Raw genomic sequence first — 15,712 nt, forward strand, 5'->3', positions numbered from 1 at the left:
GACTGAGCTGAGTGTTGTGTTCTTGAGCAAGACACTTTATTTCACGTTGCTCCAGTTCACTCAGCTGTAGAAATGAGTTGCGACATCACAGGTGCCAAGCTGTATCGGCCCCTTTTGCCTTTCCCTTGGATAACACTGGTGGTGTGGAGAAGGGGAGGCCAGTATGCATGGGCGACTGCTGGTCTTCCATAAACAACCTTGCCCGGACTTGTGCCTTGGAGGGTAACTTTCTAGGTGCAATCCCATGGTCAGTCAGGGAAGGGGGTCTCACTATCTATAAAGTAACTGTCAAATGAATGGAAACAATGAAGGGTAGAGAGGTCTTGAGTTTTACCAGGAACATGACAGTCACCATTGCTGGTACTCAGTAAAGTGATTGGTGATAGGAATGGCTTTCATACAAATAAACCATTCCAAAAATGTAATGTACGAGTGAGATATGGTCCTAATTTGTCTAGGAGAGTGCTAACTTCAAATGAGAACTTATTTGGTTTGTGATGACACTTTTAGCCCATGGCAGCATTGTAAAATGGACATAAAATGATGGTATCTGTCTGACTATCTCTCTTTCTCCTTTTCTCTCTTTGATGCCATTGTTGTCGTTATTGCTACTTCTCTCTTTATATCATCATCATCATCTTTCCATGCTAGCATGGGTTGGACGATTTGATTGAGGACTGGCGAACCAGATGGCTGCACCAGGCGCCAATCTGATCTGGCAGATATATATATATTCAGGGAGTTATGCATTTTTTAATGTAAACAACTTTAATTTCTCATAATGATCGCTATTTCTGGTCAGTGTATCATTAAATATAAGCATTACAAATATCTCAAGTAGATCTGAAAAAAAAACAAAAAAAAACTGTGACACAAGCTTTTTCAAATTATTTGTATTCCTACCCAGATTATATCTGTATCATATATAATTTATTCTCTCATTCCATATCTAGAACTCTCTCTCTTTCTCACTCATATACACACTGAATTGTTGTTGTACACACATAAACCTATAAAATTATCATATCAGGATAATTATTTTATTTCTGTATAAATTTGTCAGATTAGGAGGGTCAGAAACCATGTTCTTTGCAGGTCCTTTTGAACTAGTAAAATTATTGTGGCTAATACCCAAGCTTACCTTTGGTAGGCAAAGTGTAGATGGAGAAGGACCTCATGTACTAAATACTGTTAACTGCAAAAGCAACTTCAATTTCCTTTTATAACTGGTGGCACACAGACTGTTGCTGGTTTAAATTTCTAGTGGCAGTGAAATTTCCTTACTCCTCATTTAATAGAGAAATGAAAATATAACTTTGGAAACAGCCTGAAGGGAGATAATTAAGAAAGACTTGAAAGTGAACATAAGATCATAATCATGTAAGTAAGTAAATATAACAAATAATCCAGGATCTTTGTCTGGTACTGGATTGATCCCAAAATCTAATCAGTTTGTGTCAGTCACAAGGCCAAGCATCTCTGAAAGTTTCATCCGAATCCATCTAGTGGTTCTTGAGATATCTTGTCCACAGACAAACAAACAAACAAACACGACTGAAAACAATACCTCCGCCGTTGCTAAGACAGGGATATCAATAATTTCTTACATAGGAATTTGGATGTGTGTGTATCGGGGGTAGGGGGTGAGGCAATAATTAACTTTACTAATTGGCTGGTACTCCTTTTTATTATCCCTGAAAGGCAAAGTTAATCTAGGTGGTATTTGAACTTGGAACTTAGCAAGTATGATCTTGTTCAACTTTGCTTTTTGGATCAATAATAACAGAGACACATGACTGCAAATTTGTTGAAGAAGGGTTAATCTATTAAAATACTTTGATTTTTTTTATCAAGCTTGGAAGGTTGAAAGGTAATGTTGGCCCTGGTAGGATTTGAACTCAGAATGTAAGGGGCTATAATTAAATACTGCAAGGTATTTTGTCTGATACTGTCTATTCCCGTCGGTATGTAATAATTGACTTTCGAATGATAGAAGGCAAGATGGGATCTGGCTGGTTTTGAACTCAGTATATATAAAGCAATATGTCTAAATATCTAGTGCTCTCCCTCTTCTGCCACCCATTACCTTTTTTTGAGTAGTAGTAGTCCTTTCTAATTTTGGCACAAAGCCAGCAGTTTTTAGGGAAGGTGGGTGGAAGTTGATTACATCAACCCAGTGCTTGACTGCTGCATCATTTTATTGACCCCCAAAAGGATGAAAGGCAAACTTGGCCTCAGTAAGTTTTGAGCTCAGAATGTAAAGAGAATTGCTGCTAAGCATTTTGTCTGACATGCTAATAATTCTTCCTGTTCACTGCTTTAATAATAAAAATATTAATTACAATAAAAGAAATAATTAAAAATATTGCTTCTGCAATTGGGTGTATGTAATTGTTATTTTTTAAATATTGATTTCCTTATTTATCGATAATATTCATTTCTTTAATTATATAAAATATTAATATATACATTTCTAATTCGAAAAGATTCAAAATATTGTTGCATTCAAAGAAATCAATATTTATTTTGTTTTTCATTTTTAATATTTAAATGCTTATTTTTTTATTTTTAGGTTACTTTGGAGAAAGTATTAGGATTAACCATTAGTTCAACAGCAGGACTGACATGTGACCCAAATACTGGAGCTATTGCCTACCCTGCAGGGTAAGTAGGGCAGCTTTGCTTCTGCTGCATTTTTAAAAATAATTTACTTTCTTTATCATAAGTGTAGACATGGTCGTGTGATTAACAAGCTTGCTTTCAATCATATGTTTTTGAGTTCAGTCCTGCTGCACAGCACCTTGGGCAAGAGTCTTTTACTGTAGCCCTGGGTCAACCAATACTGTATGGAAGCCTGACATGTGTGTTTGTGTGTATGAGTGTATGTGTGTGCATTGGTTACAACACATAATCGTTAGTCTGACAATATGTATTCTAATACTCTTTTACTTGTTTCAGTCATTTGACTGCGGCCATGCTGGAGCACTGCCTTTAAAGTCGAGCAAATCGACCCCAGAGCTTATTCTTTGTAAGCCTAGTACTTATTCTATCAGTCTTTTTTGCTGAACTGCTAAGTTACGGTGATGTAAACACACCAGCATTGGTTGTCAAGTAATGCTGGGGGGACAAACAGAAACACAAACATATATATATATATATATATATATACGATGGGCTTCTTCCAGTTTCTGTCTACCAAATCCACTCACAAGGCTTTGGTCGGCTCGAGGCTGTAGTAAAAGACACTTGCTCAAGGTGCCACGCAGTGGGAGTGAACCCGGGACCAGGTGGTTAGTAAGCAAGCTATTTACCACACAGCCACTCCTGCACCTTAAAAATGTTAGTTATTTTTTTCTACTATAGGCACAAGGCCTGAAATTTTGGGGGACGAAGCCAGTTGATTAGATCGACCCCACTACGTAACTAGTACTTATTTTATCGACCCCGAAAGGATGAAAGGCAAAGTCAACCTCGGCAGAATTTGAACTCAGAATGTAAAGACAGATGAAATACCACTAAGCATTTCGCCCGGCGTGCTAACGTTCCTTAAATGTTTTTCATTCACTCTCAGATTCTGAGTCGTTCAATGCCTTATTCTAAGTGGCTGGATATGGCTTCCTTTTGAACTTGTCACCTCGAATATATCATCATCATCATTTAATGTCTGCGCTCCATGCTGGTATGGGTTAGACAGTCTGTCTAGAGCTGACGACCTGCACCAGATTCCAGTCTGATTTGACATGGCTTCTACAGTTGGATGCCCTTCCTAATACCAACCACTCAGGAGTGTATTGGGTGCTCTTTTATGTGCTATTTACATGACACTGGCAACAACCATGGCTATGATTCCCATGTGCCATTTGCATGGTACTGTCAATGACCAAGACTATGGTGCACAGGTACCATTTATATGACGCCAGCAACATCATCATCATCGTTTAACGTCTGCTTTCCATGCTGGCATGGGTTGGACGATTTTGACTGAGGGCTGGCGAACCAAATGGCTGCACCAGGCTCCAGTCCTGAATGTCCTTCCTAACGCCAACCACTCCGAGAATGTAGTGGGTGCTTTTTACATGCCACCGGCACAGGGGCCAGTCAGGCGGTACTGGCAATGACCTCGCTAGAATTCACAGGTGCCATTTACATGGGTATCATCAACAATCAGGACTCCGATGCATAGGTGTCAATTACATGGTGCCAGTAGTGACCATGACTATGATTCATGGGTGCCATTTACGTGGCATTGGCAATGACCACAGCTACGATGCATGGGTACCATTTACATGACATTGGCATGGCCACAACTACTTGGCCTGACAAGTCTTTTCATGCACAGTATATCGCCAGAGGTCTTGGTCACTTGTCATCATCTCTCTGAGGCCCAACGTTTGAAGATCTTACTTCACCACCTCATCCCATGTCTTCCTGGGTCTACCTCTTCCACAGTTAGAGATCAGAACTTCTTTACACAGCTGTCCTTGTCCATACACATCACATGACTGTACCAGTGCAGTCCTCTCTCTTGTACACCACATCCAATGCCTCTTATGCCCAACTTTTCTCTCAAGATGCTAACACTCCAACGTACATGCACAGACGTTGCACATCCAGTGAAGCATATTAGCTTCATTTCTTTCAAGTTTATGCATGTCCTCAGTGGTCACAGCCCATGTTTCACTGCCATATATATATATATATATATATATATATATATGGTGCAGCCTTCTGGCTTCCCAGACCCCAGTTGCACCGTCCAACCCATGCCAGCATGGAAAGCGGACGCTAAACGATGATGATGTTATATATATTGGCACCCAAGCTGGTGGCACATAAAAAACACCCACTACACTCTCGAAGTGGTTGGCATTAGGAAGGACATCCAGCTGTAGAAATCTTACCAGATCAGATTGGAGTCTGGTGCAGCCTCCTGGCTTCCCAGACCCCGGTCGAACCATCCAACCCATGCCAGCATGGAAAGCAGACGTTAAAGATGATGATGATATATATATGTGTGTGTGTGTTTGTCTCCACCACCACCTCCCATATTGTCTGACAACTAATGTTGGTTTCTGTCTCCTGTAACTTAGCAATTCAACAAAAGAGACCAATAGAATAAACACCTGACTTTCACACCACACCATACTGCATTACAGTACACCATACGAGCCAACAAAGAGCCTATATGTGGTTGCCTGATTTGTTAGAGGTAGCAGCCTGATCTCCCACAAATTGCACTCTGACAGCTTGTATACGAAGTGGCAACAGAACACAATAGACAATGTAGTCCTATGTACACCCTCCTTTCAAAACCTGTCGGGAATTCCTTTGATCGTTTATTCGCTTGGTGAGAGTTGACCTACTTCTAAACAACAACAGCTACTACTGCACTAAACAACAACTACACTAGGTAATAACTACACCACTACTACACTGTGCTGTAATGCACCACAGCATTTTAGTTTACTCCTGTACGAATGTGAACAGTATGGAAGTCTTACTGCTTAGTGCTTCTAATCTGATACCCTCTTAGTGTATTGTATCAGTAGCTGGATCCTTGGTGGGCATTGATTGCCTTTCTGTTGACTGTATAGATGAATAGAGGAGTGTATATATGTATATATGTTTAATAGAGCAGTGAACTAAATAGTTTATGCGTATTTCATTTTCTTTTCTTTTTTGTACGCGTAATTGTTTGTGTGTGTGTTTTTATGGATTGTGTTTCTGCTCTTTTGTGTGTGCGTTTGTGTGTGAGTGTACGCATGGAGTGGAATGACTATAAACCAACAGATAAACATAAAAAGATAAATGGCCAATATGACCTCTGAAACAAAACGTAGCACACTTTCAAACCTACCTTTAAGTCAAGCTTCAATAAATGCAACCCACATCATATTTACAGGTTATACTTACTAATGTGGGTTATTTCTTGTCTACTTTCTCAACATGAATAATTATGAACGCACATACTTTCACTTTTTTATTTGCATAGGTGGGCTCATACATTGACACACTTCTTTGCATGTGTAGGCACATACATAGTCACACGTCTTTGCATGCGCAGACACATAGTCACATGTCTTTGCATGCGCTGGCACTTACTTAGACACACTTCTTTACACATGTGGGCATACAGATAGAAACATTTTTGCATATGTAAGCATACACATATTTTCACTTCTTTGCATATGTGGGCATACACATAGATGCACTTCTTTGCATATGTAGGCACATACATAGTCACACTTCTTTGCATATGTGGGCATACACATAGACACACTCCTTTGCATATGTAGGCACATACATAGTCACACTTCTTTGCATATGTGGGCATACACATAGACACACTTCTTTGCATATGTGGGCATACACATAGACACACTTCTTTGCATATGTGGGCATACACATAGACACACTTCTTTGCATATGTAGGCATACACATAGACACACTTCTTTGCATATGTGGGCATACACATAGACACACTTCTTTGCATATGTGGGCATACACATACACACACTTCTTTGCATATGTGGGCATACACATAGACACACTTCTTTGCATATGTAGGCATACACATAGACACACTTCTTTGCATATGTGGGCATACACATAGACACACTTCTTTGCATATGTGGCATACACATAGACACACTTCTTTGCATATGTGGGCATACACATAGACACACTTCTTTGCATATGTGGGCATACACATAGACACACTTCTTTGCATATGTGGGCATACACATAGACAACACTTCTTTGCATATGTAGGCATACACATAGACACACTTCTTTGCATATGTAGGCACATACATAGTCACACTTCTTTGCATATGTGGGCATACACATAGACACACTCCTTTGCATATGTAGGCACATACATAGTCACACTTCTTTGCATATGTGGGCATACACATAGACACACTTCTTTGCATATGTGGGCATACACATAGACACACTTCTTTGCATATGTAGACATACACATAGACACACTTCTTTGCATATGTGGGCATACACATAGACACACTTCTTTGCATATGTGGGCATACACATAGACACACTTCTTTGCATATGTGGGCATACACATAGACACACTTCTTTGCATATGTGGGCATACACATAGACACACTTCTTTGCATATGTGGGCATACACATAGACACACTTCTTTGCATATGTGGGCATACACATAGACACACTTCTTTGCATATGTAGGCATACACATAGACACACTTCTTTGCATATGTAGGCACATACATAGTCACACTTCTTTGCATATGTGGGCATACACATAGACACACTCCTTTGCATATGTAGGCACATACATAGTCACACTTCTTTGCATATGTGGGCATACACATAGACACACTCCTTTGCATATGTAGGCACATACATAGTCACACTTCTTTGCATATGTGGGCATACACATAGACACACTTCTTTGCATATGTGGGCATACACATAGACACACTTCTTTGCATATGTAGGCATACACATAGACACACTTCTTTGCATATGTAGGCACATACATAGTCACACTTCTTTGCATATGTGGGCATACACATAGACACACTTCTTTGCATATGTAGGCACATACATAGTCACACTTCTTTGCATATGTGGGCATACACATAGACACACTTCTTTGCATATGTAGGCATACACATACACACACTTCTTTGCATATGTGGGCATACACATAGACACACTTCTTTGCATATGTGGGCATACACATAGACACACTTCTTTGCATATGTGGGCATACACATAGACACACTTCTTTGCATATGTAGGCATACACATAGACACACTTCTTTGCATATGTAGGCACATACATAGTCACACTTCTTTGCATATGTGGGCATACACATAGACACACTTCTTTGCATATGTGGGCATACACATAGACACACTTCTTTGCATATGTGGGCATACACATAGACACACTTCTTTGCATATGTAGGCACATACATAGTCACACTTCTTTGCATATGTGGGCATACACATAGACACACTTCTTTGCATATGTGGGCATACACATAGACACACTCCTTTGCATATGTAGGCACATACATAGTCACACTTCTTTGCATATGTGGGCATACACATAGACACACTTCTTTGCATATGTGGGCATACACATAGACACACTTCTTTGCATATGTAGGCATACACATAGACACACTTCTTTGCATATGTAGGCACATACATAGTCACACTTCTTTGCATATGTGGGCATACACATAGACACACTTCTTTGCATATGTAGGCACATACATAGTCACACTTCTTTGCATATGTATGCATACACATAGACACACTTCTTTGCATATGTAGGCACATACAGTCACACTTCTTTGCATATGTAGACACATACAGTCACACTTCTTTGCATATGTAGGCACATACAGTCACACTTCTTTGCATATGTAGGCACATACAGTCACACTTCTTTGCATATGTAGGCACGTACATAGACACACTTCTTTGCATATGTGGGCATACACATAGACACACTTCTTTGCATATGTAGGCACGTACATAGACACACTTCTTTGCATATGTGGGCATACACATAGACACACTTCTTTGCATATGTGGGCATACACATAGACACACTTCTTTGCATATGTGGGCATACACATAGACACACTTCTTTGCACATGTGGGCACACACATAGACACACTTTTTTGCATATGTATGCATACACATAGACACACTTCTTTGCATATGTAGGCACATACAGTCACACTTCTTTGCATATGTAGACACATACAGTCACACTTCTTTGCATATGTAGGCACATACAGTCACACTTCTTTGCATATGTAGGCACATACAGTCACACTTCTTTGCATATGTAGGCACGTACATAGACACACTTCTTTGCATATGTGGGCATACACATAGACACACTTCTTTGCATATGTGGGCATACACATAGACACACTTCTTTGCACATGTGGGCATACACATAGACACACTTCTTTGCATATGTGGGCATACACATAGACACACTTCTTTGCATATGTGGGCATACACATAGACACACTTCTTTGCATATGTAGGCATACACATAGACACACTCCTTTGCATATGTAGGCACATACATAGTCACACTTCTTTGCATATGTGGGCATACACATAGACACACTTCTTTGCATATGTAGGCATACACATAGACACACTTCTTTGCATATGTAGGCACATACATAGTCACACTTCTTTGCATATGTAGGCACATACATAGTCACACTTCTTTGCATATGTGGGCATACACATAGACACACTTCTTTGCACATGTGGGCACACACATAGACACACTTTTTTGCATATGTATGCATACACATAGACACACTTCTTTGCATATGTAGGCACATACAGTCACACTTCTTTGCATATGTAGACACATACAGTCACACTTCTTTGCATATGTAGGCACATACAGTCACACTTCTTTGCATATGTAGGCACATACAGTCACACTTCTTTGCATATGTAGGCACGTACATAGACACACTTCTTTGCATATGTGGGCATACACATAGACACACTTCTTTGCATATGTGGGCATACACATAGACACACTTTTTTGCATATGTATGCATACAAATAGAGACACTTCTTTGCATATGTGGGCACATACATACATAAATACACACACTTTGCATATGTACTTACTACTTTTCATGCACAGGCACATGCATACCTACACACCTTGAACCCGTAGGTACATACATACATACACACACACACACACTCCTTGCTTGTGCACATGTATGCTTAAACACTCCACTCACATGCATGCAAGTGCACAATCTGCAATTCAGAAACATTTCTCAAGTCTTGCTCAAGTTAGTGTTTGTCTTCACTGTCATATCACACATAGGCTAGTGTTGTTAAGATTTAGCCCCGGGTCAACTTTGATTGAGTAGTCCTATGATCATCAAAGGCATTGTAGATTTTTATTCAGACTCAGTGTATCTAGGTCTATCATCATCATCATCGTTTAACGTCTGCTTTCCATGCTAGCATGGGTTGGACGATTTGACTGAGGACTGGCGAACCAGATGGCTGCACCAGGCTCCAAACTGATCTGGCAGAGTTTCTACAGCTGGATACCCTTCCTAATGCCAACCACTCTGAGAGTGTAGTGGGTGGTTCATGATTGTAAGGTCGTGAGTTCAATTCCCGGCAATGCGTTGTGTCCTTGAGCAAGACACTTTATTTCATGTTGCTCCAGTCCACTCAGCTGGCAAAAATGAGTTGTACCTGTATTTCAAAGGGCCAGCCCTGTCACACTCTGTGTCACGCTGAATCTCCCTGTGAACTACGTTAGGGGTACACGTGTCTGTGGATTGCTCAGTCACTTGTACATTAATTTAATGAGCATGTTGTTCCGTTGATTGTATCAGCTGGGACCCTCTTCGTCATAACCAACAGAGTGCTCTTAATTACTATAATATTAGTGATTTTAAAGTAGGTGACACATTGTCTCTGTGTGTTGTTAGAGGCATCTAGAAAAGTTTGTGACACGAAGAACATCAGCTGTTAAACGCTGTCTCAGAAAACCCTTCCAACCACAATGAAAAGCAGATGATGGCAACGATGATGATGGTGCTAACAATAATACCACCCTATTGATACTGTAAGAATTATTGCTCAGCAGTTAGCCTTGTACTATTATGTCAACAAGTTTGTGCCTAGACACACATTTGTTTATATTTTAATAAATAATTTATAATACTACCATTCGCAGTTTGCACGGAGAAGGAGGAGGAGTGGATAAATCTTGATGAATTGTTAAACGACCATGGGATTGTTTTGACCCTCAACCCTACCTGCCAAAAAACCCCTTCTGGATATAATTTTATTTTGCACCAAGGCTAAATAGATAAGGATACAAGTCTGATTGACATAGCAGTTTTAATTGTCTGTACATCAGATACAAGCATGGCTGTGTGGTTAAGAAGCCTGCTTTGCTACCACATAGTTTTGGGTTCTGTCCCACTGTGCATCACTTAGGGTGTCTTTTACTATAGCTCTGAGCTGATCAATGTCTTTGTAAATGAATTTGGTTGACAGAAACTGTGGAAGCCTGTTGTGCCTAAGTATATATTTGTGTGTGTGTGCTGTGTTGATTTATGTTCTCGTAACTTAGCAATTTGGCAATAGAGACTGATAGAATAACTACCAGACTTTTACCTCGTTTTCAGCTCTACAAAACGAGGTAATTTCTACTCTTCTCCTCTGGAAGTCATTTGCTCGCGATACCAGAGGGTGCACACTCTCCTATCCTGATGTAATCTCCAGGGATACAGGCATCCAGCGACGGGACCTCCGTAATGGTATGATGGACCATGAAGTCTGGTGTAACATAAATTCCATTGTCTCGACCACGGTTGAACAATGAATGAAATGACCAGACTTTTAAAAAAAGTAAATAAATACTGGGGTCAGTTTGTTAGATGAAAACCCTTCAAGATGATGACCCAGCATGGGGCACTGCTTTGAAAGGTTTCACTGTTGTCTTGTTCCAGGTCAACTCTGACTGAGCAGACCTGTTATCGAAGTTGTTGCTGCTGGAATCTTCCCATCTATCTAGGAGCATGTTCAGGATTGCATTGTCAAATATGTCCTATCTTTAAGACACTCTCCTTTCATGCTCACATGACCATACTTACCCGATCATGTGACTTATATATTCACCTTCCTGTAACTCCTCTTCCTCATCATCTTCTTTCTTTTCCAATTGGAGTAGTCATGTATCTTCTTAGTGGAAGACACTTGTTTCTGTCTCCCTATCATACTTCAGCCATGACCTGCCATAAAGCCACTTCTCTCCACTCAGTTTAGGGGTGGTCTTGCAAGTTGCTTGGAGACCTTAATAGTACCAGTGTCACATAAAAAGCACCCAGTACACTCTATAACCCTTTAGTATTCAGATTACTCTGTTAAATGTAATATTTTTTTACTCAAATTATTTTGAATTAATCAAGCATTATCTTATAGCTTTGAGGTTTCAATGATGTGAATGTTTATTTTTAGAATGTCAATGTAGGTTAGGTGTGAGAGGCTAGATATGGCTAGTTTGAATATAAAACATGTAGAAAATCTGGGCCAGATATGGCCGGTTTAAACACGAAAAGGATAAAGTGGTTGACATTAGGAAGGGCATCCAGCCATAGAAACATGCCAGAGCAGATGTTGGAGTTTTCCATTGCCAGGATGGAAAACACATTAAATGATGATTAGGTATGATTTTTGCTGGTGAAGGCGCATGGCTTAGAGGTTAGGGAATTCAGCTCACAATTGTAAGGCCATGTGTTTGATTCCCAGTGGTATGTTGTATCCTTGATACAATTATTTCACATTGCTCCAGATCACACAGCTGGCAAGAATGAATGGCACCTGTATTTCAAAGGGCTGGCCTGTCACATTCTTTGTCATGCTGAATCTCTCTGAGAATTACATTAAGGGTGTGTGTGTCAGCCCCTTACACACTAATTTCATGAGCAGGTTGTTTCATTCACCGAATCAACTGGAGCCCTTGTTGTCATGACCGACAGAGTGCAAGTTTATAGTTTCGCTGCTATTTCTAGCTTATAGGCTCACTTGTTGACTAGTCTATTGTGTCTGAGGGTATTGTATATCAGTTAGCATGTCTGAATATACTCTCTCTTTACTCTTTCACTTGTTTCAGTCATTTGACTGTGGCCATGCTGGAGCACCGCCTTTTTTTAGTCGAGCAAATCGACCCCACGACTTATTCTTTGTAAGCTTAGTACTTATTCTATCGGTCTCTTTTGCCAAACCGCTAAGTCATGGGGACGTAAACACACCATCATTGGTTGTCAAGCGATGTTGGGGGGACAAACACAAACATACAAACACACACACAGTTATATATACATATACGTATATACGACGGGCTTCTTTTAGTTTCCGTCTACCAAATCTACTCACAAGGCTTTGGTAAGCCTGAAGCTATAGTAGTAGACATTTGCCCAAGGTGCCATGCAGTGGGACTGAACCCAGAACCATGTGGTTGGTAAGCAAGCTACTTACCACACAGCCACTCCTCTGCCTATCAATATAGCACTATCACTTGTGTTTTACTTTTGTGCTACAATAGTAAGACACCCTCCTTACAGTAGTAAGGAGGGCATCTTGCTGTGAAAACACTTATATGCAAGGACTAAGATTTACAAAATAAACACCCCCTCCCTGCACTGCACTTAAGTGACTTGGTACGGGACAAAGCAGTTTGAAATAGCAACCTTTATTATTTCTGTTTTAGGTTAATTTATTATGATTTAGTGTTAATTGTAGCTGAATTAGTAGAGATAAACTGTTTACTTTATGACAGCTGAAATCTTTCCTCCTGTTATCACTTCCTCTTCCTTTCTTCTGAAGGTGATGAAATAAGTACTTCTTGTTTAACCCTGGGTCTGCTCTGATTGACCAGACCTATGATCAAAGACCTGCCAAGCCATAACCATTGCAACTTTTGGTTTCCTGAAGGAATTTTGAACAAGGACCACATTATTCAGTCTGTACCCCCACCAGCACCTTTAAAATTTGATTTGAAGGAAATCCAGCTGCTGTTTCTAGCAGGCTTGGTTACCACATAGAAGCTCCCTCTTTGGCTCAAATGAGTACCAATAGTACACCATGATGGTCTTGCATGATAAGAATGAAAAAAAAACAAACAAAAAAAGATATTTGATATTATAGTTGTAAAGTTTGATGTTGTTTAAATCCAGCTCCACCTCCTGATCTAGGTAACCTATGATATAAGGCATTCCACCTTTGACCATCCTGTCTATTTTTCAGACTTGGTGTACATAGGGTGACGTTATCCAATATGTCCTTCTTTGTTTTCTAATAGTAATAATGGGTCCTCATTTAATTTATTAAAATAAAATTTGAAGATGTAGATATTAAATACTTTGGGGAGTGGGCGGGTGGAAGCAATTTAGACAGCAATAATAATGCATTCTTATATTCTTCGAAACCATTTTCTTATATAGAAAAAAAAAAGCCCAACAACAATAATAAAGATTTCTAACTTTGGTATAGTAGAATTCTGTTTCCACTATTGTAATAAAGCAAAGCATTTCATTGCCATCTTCTAAACTGGAAATGACTAGCTTAAGACCAGTGGTTCTTAATTGAGGTCCATATGGCCCTTGATGGAGTCTATATGGCCATTGATGGGGTCCATCTAAGATTTTGTCAAAATTTGTCTGCAATAAGTTGGTTTATACTTCTACAGTACACAAAATATTTTTATACAGTTCCAAATAATATTTAATTATAAAAATATCATTGTTTTTTTTTTTTCCACATGAAATGGCTAGGAAGGTCTATCCAAATAAAATAGTCAAAGGAATCCTTAAATAATAAGAAAAATGGTTGAGAAACACTGGTTTAGACTGAAGGTTTCAATAAGACTTTTGTAATGAAAGTGTTTTCCCTTTGGTATTATTTATACTATTAAATACTTGTAAAATACATCCGTGCGAATATTTGTTTTAAAAAATTATAATTTTTTAAAGATTTTTAGAAAATCAGCAAAAATAGGTCAGCATGAACAAAAAATGAAACTGTAATATTCTTTTCTATTCTAGACACAAGGCCCAAAATTTTAGGGGAGGGGGCCAGTCAATTAAATTGACCTCAGTACAAAACTGGTACTTAATTTATCGACCTCGAAAGGATGAAAGGCAAAGTCGACTTCAGCAGAATGAAACTGTAATATTGTTGGTTTTAATCATTCTTAGTATTGTTAGGTATCTTTATTTTTTTTTTTATCAGACCATGGAAAGGTGAATGGCAAATTTTGAGTTTAGTGAAATTTGAAATCAGAATGTAGTGGAAACCTAACTAAATATTACAAGACATTTCAGCTTTTTATGTCTCCTCTTTAACACATAACAACAACAACAACAGCAGCAACAACAAAGATATATCCTGTCAGTGGGAACATTGGTCTACAGATCAAAAGAATGATAGGTTGCAGACAGAAAAGGTGTATAAGATAAAAAAGCTGCGTAAGATAAAAAACAATGTGAGGTAACTGTGTTCTTGGGGCATAAATGCTAAAGGAAGTGCGGTCTAGGGGATGCAAACACGCACGCACACACACACACACACACACACACACACACACACACACACACACATACATGATGTGTGTGTTTACTTGCATATAGATATGTGTGTGAATGTGAGTATATATGTATTTGTGTGTGAAGAGGGAATATTAAATTGTGATATAAGAAGAGAGGGGATGGTGAAAGAAGAGGCTGTTTCAAAGGGACCAGGCAAGCTGGGGCTGCATTTTAAAAGGAGGGGTCTCAGTGCCATCACTGGAGGGTGCTGCTGTACATCTTAAGCTCTGTAATGCCGGATGTAGTTTAGAAGGCTAAATATAACTGATGCATGTATTGCATATTTCATTAATTGTAAAACAACTGACAAAAAATGTGTCTTCGTGGCAGGGGTCGGCTAGATTGCATTTTTTTTTTTTTTGGTGAGGTTAATAAATGATTAAATGATGTAGTTTTGATTGTGGAGCGGGTGGGAAGGGATAGACCGAGGCTTTGTTTTTGAATCTTTTGATGTCGACAAGAGTATAGCATTGTAAAACTGATGCAAAGATAACTTGAGTTTCATAAAACTTTAGTAGAGATATAGAGATACAGTC

At 39.3% G+C, this 15,712-nt stretch overlaps 1 protein-coding gene across 1 annotated transcript in view; it reads left to right on the forward strand.

Moving 5' to 3' along the window:
* Positions 1–15,712, forward strand: part of LOC115217254 (WD repeat-containing protein 62) — a 227,795-nt gene that overhangs the window by 52,420 nt on the left and 159,663 nt on the right. Inside the window, 1 exon segment of the mRNA XM_036507131.1 lies at positions 2,573–2,664. Coding sequence (XP_036363024.1) covers positions 2,573–2,664 — 92 coding nt within the window.

Source organism: Octopus sinensis, linkage group LG11 (genome assembly GCF_006345805.1).
Source record: "Octopus sinensis linkage group LG11, ASM634580v1, whole genome shotgun sequence".
Lineage (NCBI taxonomy): Eukaryota > Metazoa > Mollusca > Cephalopoda > Octopoda > Octopodidae > Octopus > Octopus sinensis.